This window comes from Engystomops pustulosus, chromosome 4 (genome assembly GCF_040894005.1).
Source record: "Engystomops pustulosus chromosome 4, aEngPut4.maternal, whole genome shotgun sequence".
Lineage (NCBI taxonomy): Eukaryota > Metazoa > Chordata > Amphibia > Anura > Leptodactylidae > Engystomops > Engystomops pustulosus.
In genome coordinates, this window is record NC_092414.1 from 189,670,719 (window position 1) to 189,688,512 (window position 17,794).

A 17,794-nucleotide genomic window follows, 5' to 3' on the forward strand; every position below is an offset into this window, starting at 1 on the left:
TGTATATTGTTATCTAGGTATATTGTTACATATGTATGTATGTGTGTATATTGTTATCTAGGTATATTGTTACATATGCATGTTATGTGTGTATATTGTTATCTAGGTATATTGTTACATATGCATGTTATGTGTGTATATTGTTATCTAGGTATATTGTTACATATGTATGTATGTTATGTGTGTATATTGTTATCTAGGTATATTGTTACATATGTATGTATGTGTGTATATTGTTATCTAGGTATATTGTTACATATGCATGTTATGTGTGTATATTGTTATCTAGGTATATTGTTACATATGCATGTTATGTGTGTATATTGTTATCTAGGTATATTGTTACATATGTATGTTTGTGTGTATATTGTTATCTAGGTATATTGTTACATATGTATGTATGTTATGTGTGTATATTGTTATCTAGGTATATTGTTACATATGCATGTTATGTGTGTATATTGTTATCTAGGTATATTGTTACATATGCATGTTATGTGTGTATATTGTTATCTAGGTATATTGTTACATATGCATGTTATGTGTGTATATTGTTATTTAGGTATATTGTTACATATGTATGTTATGTGTGTATATTGTTATCTAGGTATATTGTTACACATGTATGTATGTTATGTGTGTATATTGTTATCTAGGTATATTGTTACATATGCATGTTATGTGTGTATATTGTTATCTAGGTATATAGTTACATATGTATGTTATGTGTGTATATAGTTATCTAGGTATATTGTTACATATGTATGTTATGTGTGTAAATTGTTATCTAGGTATATTGTTACATATGTATGTATGTTATGTGTGTATATTGTTATCTAGGTATATTGTTACATATGTATGTTATGTGTGTATATTGTTATCTAGGTATATTGTTACATATGTATGTTATGTGTGTAAATTGTTATCTAGGTATATTGTTACATATGTATGTTATGTGTGTAAATTGTTATCTAGGTATATTGTTACATATGCATGTTATGTGTGTATATTGTTATTTAGGTATATTGTTACATATGTTTGTTATGTGTGTATATTGTTATCTAGGTATATTGTTACATATGCATGTTATGTGTGTATATTGTTATCTGGGTATATAGTTACATATGTATGTTATGTGTGTATATTGTTATCTAGGTATATTGTTACATATGTATGTTATGTGTGTATATTGTTATCTAGGTATATTGTTACATATGTATGTTATGTGTGTATATTGTTATCTAGGTATATTGTTACATATGCATGTTATGTGTGTATATTGTTATCTAGGTATATTGTTACATATGTATGTATGTTATGTGTGTATATTGTTATCTAGGTATATTGTTACATATGTATGTATGTGTGTATATTGTTATCTAGGTATATTGTTACATATGCATGTTATGTGTGTATATTGTTATCTAGGTATATTGTTACATATGCATGTTATGTGTGTATATTGTTATCTAGGTATATTGTTACATATGTATGTTTGTGTGTATATTGTTATCTAGGTATATTGTTACATATGTATGTATGTTATGTGTGTATATTGTTATCTAGGTATATTGTTACATATGTATGTTATGTGTGTATATTGTTATCTAGGTATATTGTTACACATGTATGTATGTTATGTGTGTATATTGTTATCTAGGTATATTGTTACATATGCATGTTATGTGTGTATATTGTTATCTAGGTATATAGTTACATATGTATGTTATGTGTGTATATAGTTATCTAGGTATATTGTTACATATGTATGTTATGTGTGTAAATTGTTATCTAGGTATATTGTTACATATGTATGTATGTTATGTGTGTATATTGTTATCTAGGTATATTGTTACATATGTATGTTATGTGTGTATATTGTTATCTAGGTATATTGTTACATATGTATGTTATGTGTGTAAATTGTTATCTAGGTATATTGTTACATATGTATGTTATGTGTGTAAATTGTTATCTAGGTATATTGTTACATATGCATGTTATGTGTGTATATTGTTATTTAGGTATATTGTTACATATGTTTGTTATGTGTGTATATTGTTATCTAGGTATATTGTTACATATGCATGTTATGTGTGTATATTGTTATCTGGGTATATAGTTACATATGTATGTTATGTGTGTATATTGTTATCTAGGTATATTGTTACATATGTATGTTATGTGTGTATATTGTTATCTAGGTATATTGTTACATATGTATGTTATGTGTGTAAATTGTTATCTAGGTATATTGTTATGTATGTATGTGTGTATATTGTTATTTAGGTATATAGTTATGTATGTATATATGCACGATAATAGGCAGCACTCCAAGACGTAAAATATTAAGTGAAAAAAATGTTCTTTTTTATTCCATGTTTATAGAGTACAACAGAGTAAAGCAACGTTTCGGCTCACTTTTTTTTTTTTTTAAAAGGCTCCTAGTGAGCCGAAACGTTGCTGTACTCTGTTGTACTCTATAAACATGGAATAAAGAAGAACATTTTTTTCATTTAATATTGGACGTCTTGGAGTGCTGCCTATTTTTGTGCATAGATATTGGAGGACCTGGGGCCTGGTGCTGTTGAGCCTGCACCCACCGCTACTCCACATTTTTGTGTGCTGTTTGGACTTTTCTTGAGTATGTATGTATATAGCTATGTGTGTATATTATTATTTATGTATCTATGTAGTGAATTATGTATGTTGTTATATATGTATGTTATGTTTGTATGTTGCTATGTATGCATATATATGTATGTTGTTATATATGTATGTATATAGGTATATATGTATGAATATATATGCATGTTATGTTTGTATGTTGCTATGTATGTATGTGTGTGCTATATATATATATATATATATATATTCTGTTATATGTGTATGTTATGCATGTATATAGTTGTGAATGCTGAGAGCCCTGTGGAAGTGCAGTACATGGTGCGCAGTAGGAGCCTCCCTCCTGAGACACTAGATCCGGGGTGAGAGCAGTGACCCGGGTGACCCGCTCCCTCTATCTCATCACTGATCTCCCCTCCTATCTACAGGATTGCAGAATCTGGGGCGGGGACATGGAGCTTTGGGGCGGGACCTGTCAACTTGTGCTGTCACAAAAAAAAAAAATAAAAAAAAAAATAGGGGCGTGTCCCAACGTACCGACTCAAACACTCCCTTTGGGGCGTCTCTTTTACTAGTTAGACCCGTGTAACATCCAGAGTGTAAACATGCGGGGCGTGCTGCATGCAGATACGGGGGCGTGTCATGTTTGCTTCCAGCAGGGCTGGGAGTGGCCTGTGCTGTGGCGGGGCGTGGTTAGGACGTCGCACACCCGGCTGAGTCTCCGGGACAGTCACACGCGCTATGGCCGGGCTGGCGCTCTCTATAGCCGGCTTGCTGACGCTCTCCTTCCCGCCGGTGGTGTACGCGGAGCTGCCGCTGATCTTGGGCTTCCGGCTGGAGGGCAGTGACCGGGAGTCCGAGCTGTCGGCGGCCGGGGAGCTGGAGGTGAGGGAGGGAAGTCATCTCCAGCTCCGCTTCTATGGACTGTACCTGCGGCCGGACAGCGACCACCTCATCGCCTTCACCGAGGCGTCCCCCGGGGCGCAGGATAACCGCAGCTGCGCGGTGGACACCCGGGACCTGGAGCGGGTCTCCGCCGGCTTTAACGTGACGGATGAGTCCGGGGGCACGGCGGCGCTGCTCAGCCTGAAGGTGCTGCCGCTACGGAAGAGCCAGAGCTCCCGCCTGTACGTGCTGTGCAGCCGCCGGGGCCCGCACCTGCCCTGGACGCTGCACCCGGGGCCGGACGCGCGGCTGCGGGTGCTGGAGGAGCACAAGCCGCTGCTGCCCGTGTGGCTGCAGGGCATCATCATCGCAGTGCTGCTCTCCCTGTCCGGCATCTTCAGCGGCCTCAACCTGGGGCTCATGGCTCTGGACCCCATGGAGCTGCGGGTGGTGCAGCGCTGCGGCTCCGAGCGGGAGCGCCGGTACGCGGCCAAGATCGAGCCCGTGCGCCGCCAGGGTAACTACCTGCTGTGCTCCCTGCTGCTCGGCAACGTCCTGGTCAACACCACCCTGACCACCCTGCTGGACGAGCTCATCGGCTCCGGCCTGTGGGCTGTGGCCGCCTCCACCATGGGCATCGTAGTGCTGGGCGAGATCGTGCCCCAGGCCCTGTGCTCCCGCCACGGCCTGGCAGTGGGCGCCAACACGCTGTGGCTCACCCGCATCTTCATGGTCCTCACCTTCCCGGTGGCCTACCCGGTCAGCCGCCTGCTGGACTGCGCCCTGGGACAGGAGATCGGCACCGTCTACAACCGGGAGAAGCTGCTGGAGATGCTCAAGGTAGGTAGGAGGAGGAGGCGACCTACCTGCTGGGGACTGTGCTTATCACATGACTGGTCAGTTATTCCGCTATACATCCCATTATTACCAATAACTTAGGACGTTCCGTATTTGTTGGTATCCGTTAAAACCGGACGCGGTTATGAGGCTTGTAATGGAGCGACATAAGGTCTTACTGGTAGTAATGGTGAATGTGATATCCGTCCAGGTGTTACTGCCCCGAACTGATCTCTCAGATGAGTGCAAATCGGGTTCAGGCAGATAAATCCGGGTTTTGCGCAGTGAAATGCGTCACAATCAGAAGTTATTATGTAGCAGAGTGATATTACAATGTTATGTGGATGGCCGAGAGTGCATGTTGATAGCAGCCCATCGGGGGGCGCTACGTAGTGTGATGGGTAGGGGTAACCTTCTAGGATTCTGCACGGATGTAAATTGCATGAAGTTGTCAATGAAATTCAGAAAACTTTAGGTGTCATTTAGACCAGGACTATTCCCTTTCACCCCCTATATACACATGCACACTCATCTGCTTGTCAAGGAGGAGGGAAATTAATGCCCAGGCACTTGTCCCTTTAGAAAACATGATGGGGCAGGTTGGCATCCAGCATGGCCGACCCTTCTTTTCCCCCAAGGGAGAGTCGGGACACCATTAGATGGTCAACCGGTCCTTGCGAAAATCTGTCGGCTCAGATGACGTTCATCTAATATTTATGACCACCGGCCCTAATACAAAAAACAAAAAAAACTACCGTAATTTGTAAAAAAAAAAAAAAACCCAGAAACTGTTCCTCCATAGGTTTTTTTTGTCCAGAAGGAAAGTGATGGCATCACACATTTTGTGTGTCAGTCACCGGCCTCAGCAGCTGCATGCGGATGAGCAGCACATGACTGCTGAGGCGGCTGGTCACGTGTGGTGTCAGCATTTAGTTTCAAATTAGTTTGTTTTCTCAGACCTTTTTGTACAAAAAATGTCCCCGTTAAGGGGATGGATGTGGTTTGTCTTCAAAGGAAACTGAAGGGTCGAATAAGGTCTTGTCTGACCCGAGTTGCTCCTCAGCCGGGTGTCTGCCTGGCCCCATACGTATCATGTTGTGCAGTTCCCACCTCCTGAAAAGGGAGTCTTGTCCTACAGCCAGGGGGATCTCCATCTTTACTGATTGTCCAAGAGGAGGGGGATCAAAGGACCACATCCGCAGCTACAGGGCCTTTCATGTCCTGGATGCAGCCTTGTGATTTCTGCCCGAGGCCCAGGATAATGGACAAGAGCTCATCTCAATCAGCGCCTCTATACGGATTCTCCATATGGAGTTATTTACACTATTTTACGTCCATGTATAAGGTCTGCACACAGAACGGGGAACCTCTATTTCTACCACTTTAATTTGTAACTTTTTAAAAAATGTTCTAAATTGCATCATGGAATATGGAGTCTAGTTGCTACTGCTTTTATATATAGGACGCGTTGTCAGTAGTATTTTAAAGAAGTTTTATGACTCTAAACTGTTAATGATCTATCCATAGACTTATCCAGGGCATTAAATGAAGTCTTCCACTTCCACTGTGTTAGAATCTGCAGGCTATAGAGAAATGTACTATGATTTCCAATATACCTTTCATTTATTTCTGTCCGTTATTCCAAGATATCACCAGTTGAATCCATATGCTAATGAAGCAGTTGGTGCGCTGGGATGTCCTCAGCACCCGGAGCATTGACATTCCTGCTTAAATCACTTCCATCTGCTTCTAGTGTTGCAGCAGATCAGATCTCCTGCTTATTTGATGGAGAAGGTAGTGATTCAGGCTTTGGGTGCTAAGAACACGTCCGGGTGCACAGACTGCCTCATTAACATGGGATTACTATGGGACTATATCAGTAATAATGGTTTCACTGAAAGTGATATTTTCCTACATCATGCCAAGAGATAATGTTTGGAGAGGTGGTAGACTCCCCCTTTATAGGTGATTGGTGGGGTTAGGACACCCCCCTGCTGAACAGTTATGACACTCTACCTGCATAGTGTATTCACCGCCCCAACATGGTAACGTCATTGTAGTGAAGAGCTGCACAGATGTGCACTATGGCCTGAGCTGTCTCGTACCTAACCAGAACGCAGTGTGACAAATCGGATCTGTAGGTGGTGTTGTAGTGAATTCTGAAACCTTTTTGGCCCTGACTGAGATGGGGATTTGCTATCTTTGGGAGTCTACGTTCAGATTATTATTGGTTACAACATTCTGGATATTAATAGTTCCCAGCGTTGTCCAGACGGCCGGCGCTACCTCATACTATCCCGGGTTATCTGCTCTCTGCACAGTAATCTCTCTGCCCTTTGTGTTGTGATGACTGATTGTTCTAAACGGATACAAGGAAAATATACTATATAAAAACTTTTAGAGCGCAGTGCTGGACGTGACAGATGGTATGACTGGAGGATTTCACACTGTGTGTGCTCTGCTGGTACTGTATGGCGGCACTTCTACAATAGTTATGTCATGCTGGTCCGGAATCTACCCTTCATTAAAGTATAACATATGTGTAAGATGAGGTCCGGTTCTCTTATCTGAAATTAGTATTCACCCGAGTGGGTATGTGGCCAAAATGACGTCCATATCTTTAGGCAGGGGTCTCTAGGGTTATAAAATATTATTTATTTATTTTTTTTATTATATTAATAGTTCTTTATTTATATAGTGCTCATAGATTATGCAGCGCTCCGTGCCAAATTGATCTGGGGCACGGGCCGCAGTGTATATGTAGCAAATTTATGTTGGTGTCCACTATTGTACATAACCCCATCTCACACCTGCTTGCTCCAAAAACAACTTTACTTACCATTTTCATCTATAGAAAACAATTCTCACGTGTGTCAGACAACATGCAGTGACATCATCATCCCGCGCCTCTTGCTCTGGCTGCTAGGAGCAGGAGGCGCGGGGTAATGACATCACTGTGCCTCCCTCTCTGGCTGCTAGGAGCAGGAGGCGCGGGGTAATGACATCACTGTGCCTCCTGCTCTGACTGCTAGGAGCTGGAGGCCCGGGGTAATGACATCACTGTGCCTCCCTCTCTGGCTGCTAGGAGCAGGAGGCGCGGGGTAATGACATCACTGTGCCTCCTGCTCTGACTGCTAGGAGCTGGAGGCCCGGGGTAATGACATCACTGTGCCTCCCTCTCTGGCTGCCAGGAGCAGGAGGCGCGGGGTAATGACATCACTGTGCCTCCCTCTCTGGCTGCTAGGAGCAGGAGGCGCGGGGTAATGACATCACTGTGCCTCCTGCTCTGGCTGCTAGGAGCAGGAGGCGCGGGGTAATGACATCACTGTGCCTCCTGCTCTGGCTGCTAGTAGCTGGAGCCGCGGGGTAATGACATCACTCTCTGTAGTAAAGCACAGCCCCATGCGTCAATACATTACTCGCCTCTATCTCTGATGTCTGGACACAGATGGAGGGGAGAGTTTGCAAAAGCTGCCCAGAGAGTGAGACAATAGTTCTGCTGATCCGGGGCACAGGACAAAAGATCCGGGGCCCATCTTTTGACGTAGTGACGCCACTATTTGTTTCTCACATGAAGGGGTTCTGTAGTTGAGATAACCAATTCCATATAATGCCCTGAGTATTCATTATACTCCAGTTACTGCTAAAGTTTAGTCACACAGATTGTACATGTTCTTCTATATGTAGGAAGCCTGTCATAGAGGTGTAGATGATGTTCTATCTGTATTTGGCATGTTATAGAGCAGGGGGATCTGAGCAGATTATAATCTATATAGAGAAGTTGAATAGACTGATATTTAGTGGTAAAAGATATTACCAAAAGCCTGCAAATAGGACACTGTACAATCTGTTTAGCTCCTCCTGCTCTATAACAAACTGCCTACAGTTTAAACTTTTAATGTTAGTAAATGTAGGCACACACATGATCTGCTGCTATGTTGGAATGGAAAGTTATAAACCCTAGCAGGCAGAGATGAGACCCTTATATCCCCTAATCACAGAATAGTAAATGTGATATTAGGAGCACGCCATTAAGTCAAAAATAAAGTTCTAGTAAAATGTTCCCAGAGTTGTACAAACCCTTTACTGGAATGCTTCCGTCCCTACCGCTCCCTCTATCCTATTGATCTGCCTGTGTTAGTACCAGTCTTATATGTAGGAATAACATTTGCATTATATATTAAACGGGAACAATAAATAGTGATTTTTCATCCCGCTGTATTACCTTTGGTTGCAGGTTACAGAGCCATATAGTGGTCTGGTGCGGGAAGAGATGAACATCATCCAGGGGGCTCTAGAACTGCGCACAAAGACAGTAGAGGATGTGATGACCAAGGTGGAGGACTGCTTTATGCTGCGCAATGATGCCATATTAGACTTTAACACCATGTCCAGTATCATGGAGAGCGGCTACACCCGTATCCCCGTGTATGAGAACGAGCGCTCCAACATTGTGGACATCCTGTACGTCAAAGACTTGGCCTTTGTAGACCCTGACGACTGCACCCCTCTGAGCACCATCACACGTTTCTACAGTCACCCCGTCCACTTTGTGTTCAGTGACACCAAGCTGGACGCTGTGCTGGAGGAGTTCAAGAAAGGTAGGTGTCTCCCTCTGATTCTGTCTTACTACACTGTATGGATGTCCTCTACTCTATAGACCTCCTGTCCTGTCCTCCTTTATAGCTTTATCTACTGCGTTTATAACAAAGATAGCACTAGTCTAGAGCAGGGTGCTGTTACATCTCTATCCAGCACAACAATCCATCATGTGAAGGAGTGGCACAGCCTCTACAACAATGAAACTGTTGAAAATACATTTGCTCTAACAGTGAAAAGTAATCTGCACAAAGTTGTCTATAGACATTAACTTTATTTCTAAAGGGACTATAGATTTTTCTTTTCTTCTAGTCAGGCATGAGGGCTTATATTTTTTTTCCCTGCACCTACAGTGATCGTTTACTTCAAACATGGACAGGTACAGAATTATAACTATAGTAGTTAAAGGAATTTACTGTCAAAATCCATCATGATAAACTGTGGTAATCTTCTTATATTTGTTATCCATGGCCTCCTTCCTTCTAAAATCAACTTTTATAATTATGATGATAATAATCCTGGGGGTGTTACCAGAGCCCCTCTGTGCTTTAGCTTCACAGGCTGTTGCACTGCTTCCCCCTCTGCTCCCTCAGCACTGAGAATGCAGTTGGAAGTGCTGAGGAAGCAGGGGGGAGAGTGAGACAGTGTAACAGTCTGCACTCTGACTGTAGGTGCCAGATGACAGAGGGGCTAGGGCAGCCCCTCAGGCTCATTAGCATAATTTTAAAAGTTGCTTTTCAAAGGAAGGAGGTGATGCATAACAAATATAAGAATATTACCACAGTCACGGAGCCTGGATCTATAAGTAAGTGTCCCTGGTTTATCATGCTGGATTTTGATGGTAGATTTCCTTTTATAATAATAATAATTCTTTATTTATATAGCGCACACAGATTACGCAGCGCTGCACAAAGCATTTCGAATTGGTCCCTGTCCCCATGGGGCTCACAATCTAAACAACCTACCAGTATGTTTTGGAGTGTGGGAGGAAACCGGAGTACCCGGAGGAAACCCACGCAAACACGGAGAGAACATACAAACTCTTTGCAGATGTTGACCTGGGTGGGATTCAAACCCAGGACTCCAGTGCTGCAAGGCAGAAGTGCTACTCGCTCAGCCACTGTGCTGCCCTAAAATCTATGTAGAATATAGTTCCGTTTGGAGGGGGGGCATCTAAATTTACTAAACACCAATGAATTGTTTTGGTTCTGCAAGATGACGTCACTGATTAACATTTCAGCCAATTGGCGCCTTACGGTTTATCTGAACCAGTAGTTGCTGACGTCATCCTGCAGCGCCGGTGAAGAGAAACTGGTGCCACTCAGTCACATGAGGCAGGAAAGGGCGAGTATAACTTGTTTAACTATCCCACTTCTAAGAAACCTGTGTGTTCCCTGGATATCCCCTTTAACCCATCCAAATATTTGGGAAAACTCTATAGTAGGCTGCAGGCATCTCTCCAGACGGGTGCAGTCAGAATAAATCACGTTCTTGTTTAGTCTGATGCAGAAGATTGACCTTGTGTACACAGACCCACCGCCCTCCCTCCCTCCTAGGTCCAAAAGTCATGTCTCCCTGAATGAATTTAATGAAGGGCACTGCAGCGATTTCCGAGCACTCTTATTACCCGTCATTGTGTAATTACCTGCTTGGCACTCGGTGCTTAGTTTCTATCCTAGGGACACTGCACCCATTGTCCTCGTGAGCGATGGAGCTGGGAATATTGCACAATTGTCATTGTAATTATATTTATTTTTCCATAATAACTGGATATTGTGAGATCTTTATGGGAGAATGTTGACATACCTTTGTGGATTTCACAAGTGACCTCATCCGACAGATGATGAGACGGTAGGAGAAGGGGTTCTCCATGGTCTGCGGTCGTATCAAAGTCTTTTGTTGGTCCATCTATAGGTTGTGATAAGGTATTTTTGGAGGCCACCATTATATCAGCCATTGCTGATTTGTCTTCTGTTTGTTTTCTGAAGGAAAGTCGCACTTGGCCATTGTGCAGAAGGTGAACAGTGAAGGTGAAGGAGATCCGTTCTATGAAGTGATGGGGCTGGTTACCCTGGAAGATGTCATAGAAGAAATCATCAAGTCAGAAATTCTCGATGAATCAGACCTTTACAGTAAGTTGTCTTCTTCTGCACATCTGTGATGCCCTACATAGAGTAAACTTTGCTCTTTGTAAACCTTGTATCTTATAGCGATAAGCAATTTGGAAGGGTGAATTGGACATACTGAAAGTCTAAAAAATCTTGGGTCAATGAACTGGGTATCAGTTTATTGAGTCAACATCTTGACCTATAAGGCTATGATTTTAGATCTCCAAAAATAGGAATTCATTTAATTTATTTGGGTATTTGTAATCGCATAAGAGATTCTTAGTTATCATGGGTTTAGTAGTTTCCTGAATATTGAGACAACGTCATGTGAGACTACAACTAATGGCCTGATGGAGATGTCTTATAGAAAATCTACCATCGCAATCCATCATGATAAACCTGGGACACTCACTCCTAGATCTAGACATGGTGACTGTGGTAACCTTCTTATATTTTCTTGTTAAAAATATACTTTAAAAATTATGCTAATGATCCTGAGGAGCTCTGTAGGGTGTTTCCAGAGCTCCTTTGTGATGGCTTTTCACAGACTGTTACAATGAGTAGAGCAGGTCTCCACTTCCCCTGCACTTCCTGCTGTTGCTAGATTGCACAGGCAGAGGGAGGAGGGAGATAGAGCAGGGGGTTGGGTGAGACATGTTTTGCTCATTGTAAAAACCTGTGAGGTTGCAGGAATGCACCAGGCTCATTAGCATAATTTTAAAAGGAAAAAAGCCATGGAATAGAAATATAAGAAGATTACCACAGTCACGGTTCCTGGATCTATAAGTGAGTGTCCCTGGTTTATCATAATGGATTTTGATGGTAGATTTCCTTTAAATTAAAAGTTAATCTAAATTCATGCGATTCCAAACCTATAGGATATGTATAGCGGCTATAAATCTCCTATCTTTAAAGGGGTTGTCCCACAAACCAAGTTAACTTGCAGATCAGTGGGTGTCTCAGTGATGAGAGCCCCACAGATCATGAGAACGAGGGGTCTGGTGAGGTCCCGGGTACCACATTGCCCCCTCCATCTCGTGGTCTGTTTGGCACCACTGAGCAATTTTCCTTATACGTCTAAATATTTTTTTTTTTTTTTTTTTAACTTTTACATTGTATCCTTTACACACATTGGCATCCTTTTTTTTTTTTTTTGCTCTCAATTAAACACTTTTTGTACATACGTCGTCCTCAGACACTAAAAATAAAAACCTAAAAAGTATATGTTTTGCATGAAAAACTCAGCAGCCCATAGTGTCCCTCAGCAGCATGCAAAAAAAACGAGACGAGAACCCAGCCTCAGACTGTTATACACTGCAGTCTGTCATAGACTTACCCAGAATTCATGGAGAACTGATTCCTATTACAACAAGGACAGAATAATTATAAAGAACAGATTGCTAAACTGACATGGCTCAAAGAAGATTATCCAGCGACTGTCTCGGGCGTATTGTAAGGAGGGGGGGGGGGGTCTGCCGAGTAGTTTTACATACTTGTCTTTGGCTTGAATCACAGATGAGACTTTTGATACAGAATGACAGTGAAACCTTTGAGCAATTTCGCATGAAAATTGGTCTTTTTGGAGGGGTGGTCTGCACGTGGGGCTGCACTATTCATAAATAATTATTGGGGAGGAAGATGAGACTGAAATTTTTTTACGGAGCTTCTGTAGATGAGCTGCAACGGGGGCAAGTACATGGCAAATGATGATGGGGTACATGGAATGGAGTCAATTCTGCTGAGGCTGCAGAAATAGTTCATCTATAATAAAGAATTGGGGAAGAGAGAGACCTGGGGGGTTTTGCAAGCAAACTGCGCTCCAGTACGCCATGTCCGGGCTGCAGATCCAAAAAGCAAATAAAACGTTATGGAGTACAGGACCCGTCCCTGGGTTACATACACGATAGGTTCTCTAGGTTTGTTATTAAGTTGAATTTGTATGCAAGTGGAAACACACATATTTATTCAGTGTAACACCAGACAAAGTATTTTTTGGTCCCTGGGACCATTTAGAAAATGTTAGGGTGACAAGGGAACAAGTTACAACAATAAAGCTTTGTTGCAGACACCTTACAGACCAAGCTTCTATAAATTACCAGCACCCAGAGAGGTCACAGTGGGCACAGAGGTCAGTAACTAGGGGTCATCTGTAAGTCAGGTTCTGCCTGATATAATATAATCAGAGATAAAATCCCCTTTATAAAAACCCACTGCCAAACCGCATCTTGAATACGAGAACTACTACATTGCATAAGAGATTTGGATTTAGCAGATGCCTTACGAGGACCAGTTTACAGTAGGATCTAATTGTCTCCTTGCCTGGCAGTGCCAAGGACGCTGTTAACCCTCTTGGCAAACCCATAGAACCCCTACAATTGTGCGGAACAGGCATTCTAGTCTCTGCCCACTTAGTTGTCATCCATAGTGATCAGAGAGCGAACATTAAAGGAAACCTACCACTTGAAGTGGCAGGTTTCAGATGGAAATACCGAGCACCAGCTCAGGGTGAGCTGGTGCCGGAGCTTATTTGTTGCCGGAGCTTATTTGTTGCCGGAGCTTATTTGTTGCCGGAGCTTACCATGTGCGCGACTACATGTACCATGTGCGCGACCACATAGGAAGTGAAGGAGAGCCGCGCGCATGGTAAGGCTATAAAGTTTAAAAAGTGTTTTAAACCGCGATACCGCGGTTTAAAACACTAACAAAAATAAGCTCGGGGAACTAGATATACGTGTTTCGCTGGTTAACAATGTCAACAAGCGTTGCTAGTTCCTGCACACATCTTCATTCAGGAGTTGCTCTTCACCCCATTCACTTGCCCCTCATTTGTGGCACGTGTGTTTCTGTGACCGCTAGCTGCTCAGTGTTACAGGTATGGAAGTGAACTATGTAGGGAGTGTAATGACTAAACCAAAACATTGATGACGTGAGGTCCATTTCTGGGTAGTAGAGCTTTTAAGAGAGCTGCTTGGTATTCAGCATGACATGGCAAATTTGGGAGACAAGAAAGCCTCAGTTTTTTTACTGGCGCATTTACAATTCTGCGTAAGGCTCATGTTTCTTAGCGATCTATCGTTTTGGTGAAAAATCAGTTTGGATGTGTACGTGGTAATCTTCTGATATTTGCTGTCCGTGGCCTCCTTCCTTTTAAAATCAACCTTTAAAATGATGCTAAAGAGGCTAAAGGGCTCCTGGCTTCTCATGCTGTTGCACTGTCTCCCCTTCCGCTCCCTAAGTACTCCCCCTCAACTGTGTGCTGATACTTCCTCAGCAGTGAGATTACATCAGGCAGAGAGAGGGGCGAAGTGCTGAGGGAATGGATGGGGAGGGTCAGACTGTGTAACAGCCTGTGAAGCTACAGCACTGATGGCTCTGATCGCCTGTAGCCCTTCTGTCTATCAATGCTTCATTTTGATTGTATAGTAGTTGACAATCCCTTGCAAAAGGTGATAAAATAAAAACTGTGCACCACCAGACTGGACCTGGTGCGATGAGAAGGGACTTGGGAGTTTAATATATATTATATATTTTTTACTAGAAGCTAAAAACTTGCTGTGCAGCCCTCTCCATAGACTTCTATGTATCCTGTTCTGCTTGTGATCTAGTCATCTGTAGTCACTATAGACCGCCTGAGCAGTGAATTGAGAAGTTTAGCATATACTGTAGATGCACGAGGTAGAGGAAATATATTTTATTTTCACTTGTAATATTCATTTATGAAAAACCGCACCAATTACTCCAACTTTAATAGTGAGGAGCAAGGACTTCCTGGGAGCAGATGCTCAGTCTGTGTATGATCACACGTGAGAACCTGCGGTTTGTCATCTCCCATACTTTTTTGTTATCACTTTGGGTATTTTATTTGCTCAGTCCCTCCAAAGCCAAAACAAGCGATTGCACAAGATGAGCCAACAAGCGTCTATGTAAATATGCAGCGCTATAGCCGGCAATGATTGATAAACGCCCATAACAAGCGGAGGATTGAGAAACCTCCTCGGTGCGGTATTAGATGATATTACCGAGCCCTGCCTGCTTGTCACCACTCATCCATCACACCTGATGGGAGCCCGGAGCCCGGGGATCATGGTATAAACTGGACACCGCTATATCTGTAATGCACAATAATGAGCATTGTTATCACAAGTGCATTTAGGGATAAATCCGTTAGCGATTCTTTGGGTCAGATAAGGGAACAACCAGACACAGCGGCTGCTAGGATGTGGCCATGGTGCAGCCATGGGGGCTGTATATTAATAATTGGCGCCCGATTTTTGCCTTGGTTGTCTGTTTTTATATGGACTTCGGGGTGGCTGTTTCTTGCACTGCCTGGGGCAACCACCATTTGGAGAAGGTGGGGGGAACACCCCTGTCCTCTACTCCAAATTGGGGTTGCACAATGCATCGAAACCACGGTAACTCGAAACTGTTCAATGTCAGGTATTGGGTTTCATTTTCTGTACAGACTCCTAGTAGCTGGCTGAATGGGAATCCTCAGAGGAGAGGTCGGGAAGGGAATCCTTTTAGTCAGCAGAGGAGGAGCCACGGTAATTAGTGATTGTGCGTGGAGGTGCGCAGCTGTGGCATTGGTCTTTATCATACGCTAGCGTACAATGATTTCCTCCCACAGAGCCTTTATCCACTAGACCTGTGGTGGCGAACCTATGGCACGGGTGCCAGAGGCGGCACTCGGAGCCCTTTCTGCTGGCATCCGGGCCATCGCCCCAGCACACCAGACAGGACTCAAAGAATCTTCCTGCAGTTCTAAGCAACTTAAAAGATGCGGCTTTCAGTCATACTTTGATACTTACTTCGCTACTTGGGACTGTAGGAAGAGGGAGAATGAATAGACAGGGCTGAATTATCTTTGGAGGACCTTCTGCTGGTGTCTTTTTGGGCATTCGGCAGCTAAAAGGTTCGCCTTCACTGCACTAGACTATGGGCTTACTGGTTGTAAATGGGAGGATTTTATCTCACTAAGAGCTCCACTGAAGCTTCCATAGATTTACTATGTTGCACAAGCTTAATGCACTGGTATATAGAGATGGATCTTTGGATCTTCTCAGAGATCTCTCTATATAGAACTAATATATATAATATATTATTACAGTTAAATTGAATTACCTATAAGACAAAATTATATGTTTTATATTAACACTAGCAGGACAACCATTACAATACATATAGTAAACTGTTTAAAAAAAACAAACTAACTAAGGCTCTCCTTGCAAAATAACTAATTGATCGTTACTGATCGCATACATTTCAATGGAAAAGCATATGAGATTCAGCTGAGCCCCACCCCCAGATGTTTCTGAATGCAATGTAAACTCCCTTTATGAACGCACCCTAAACATTGAATTCAGTTTAATATTTAAAAAAATATATATATTGTATTGAGTATCGTGATACTTCTCTTGATATCGTATCACACGTAAAATTGTGTGCATCCCTAGTCCAAATAAAGGAACTAATAACTTCTGGCTCTGTAAATATGTACAATCATTTGACATACTGTATGTATGGAGCTTGCATCTGATGCTTTTTCTCTATGTAGCTTGGTTCTGGTGCTGTATGTATGCATTGAACTTGGTCCTTGTGCTGTGATTATATATGAAGCTTGGCTCTGGTGCTGTGTTAATGCATTGAGCATGGTTCTAGTACTGATTATTATAATTCATGGGAGGGACTATAACGGAAAGGCACTATAAATATTTTCATTAAAGGGATGTCAATGTATAGTCTAAAATTCAGGGGGCGCACGAATATACTATCTTAGGGCTCAAGCACACGTGGCTGGGAGAAGGGGTGAGGGTGCCTTACCCCTCCCTTCTCCATGGAAAGCCTGGCTCAGTGGGTTTTGCATGGATTATACTACATCCAGAAGTCTTGTGGGTAAATTGCCTAGAAACTGTTCTGAACTTCAGTCTCGACCCACTTGTGTTTTCTACTTGTTTCTTTCCCTTTATATAAGTTATTTGTTCTTGAAAGAGGCAAAATGTCATCTATTCCCCATAGACATTCATTAGTGATTAACCATTAATTTTCGTTAATGTGGCCCCAAAGGTGTTTAGTTATCTTTAGGTAAGGAGTTATATTGATAACACTGTCCTTCTTCAGGCACAGTTTCCGTGGATTGTCTGAATTGACATTGTAGTAATATATTACACTATCGGATCAGACAAGCCACTGCTGTTCTTAAAGGGGTGTTCCCTTTCCGGGGAAACCCCTGAGTGGTCAGTATTAGGTCATTATCACTTTATTTGCCTCCCTGTGGGGTGGCCTTGGCTCCTGCAGCTTTTATTTTCCATGTTGCTATATTTTCTCGATAACAATCTTTCCATTATTAATTATTCAGCTGATAATCGCAGTAAGAAACGTGTTGGCCGTCGCCAGGACAAGAAGGATTTTTCCGTATTCAAAGATCCAGATCATGAACTTAGAGTTAAAATCTCGCCTCAGCTGCTCCTCGCTGCCCACCGCTTCTTATCCACAGGTAAATCATGGGAGGTGGGTGTTTATATAATGTACATGTATTTATGAGCACAGAATATTATTCCTCAGTGTCTGGCTGTGGAGGCATATTACACAGAAGGAGGAGCTATACGGCTTGTACCCATTGTTCTGTCTACAGGAGGAGATTGTACAGTGTCCTATCTGCACGCAGCTTGTTATAGAGCAAGAAGAGCGAAGCAGAAAGGCTGCAATGTACGATTTATTAAGCTCCTCCTACTCTATAACAT

General features: G+C 42.5%; 1 protein-coding gene across 2 annotated transcripts in view; it reads left to right on the plus strand.

The window, feature by feature from the left end:
- Nucleotides 1-3,253: 3,253 nt before the first annotated feature.
- CNNM4 (cyclin and CBS domain divalent metal cation transport mediator 4) overlaps nt 3,254-17,794 on the plus strand; it is a 28,107-nt gene continuing 13,566 nt past the window's right edge. Inside the window, exons 1-4 of one of the 2 annotated variants that reach the window (XM_072148943.1) lie at nt 3,254-4,350; nt 8,585-8,948; nt 10,935-11,078; nt 17,410-17,547. In XM_072148943.1, coding sequence (XP_072005044.1) covers nt 3,367-4,350; nt 8,585-8,948; nt 10,935-11,078; nt 17,410-17,547 — 1,630 coding nt within the window. In that variant the 5' untranslated portion in view covers nt 3,254-3,366. The remainder of the gene's footprint in view (nt 4,351-8,584; nt 8,949-10,934; nt 11,079-17,409; nt 17,548-17,794) is intronic. The other variant, XM_072148944.1, reaches the window with a different exon arrangement.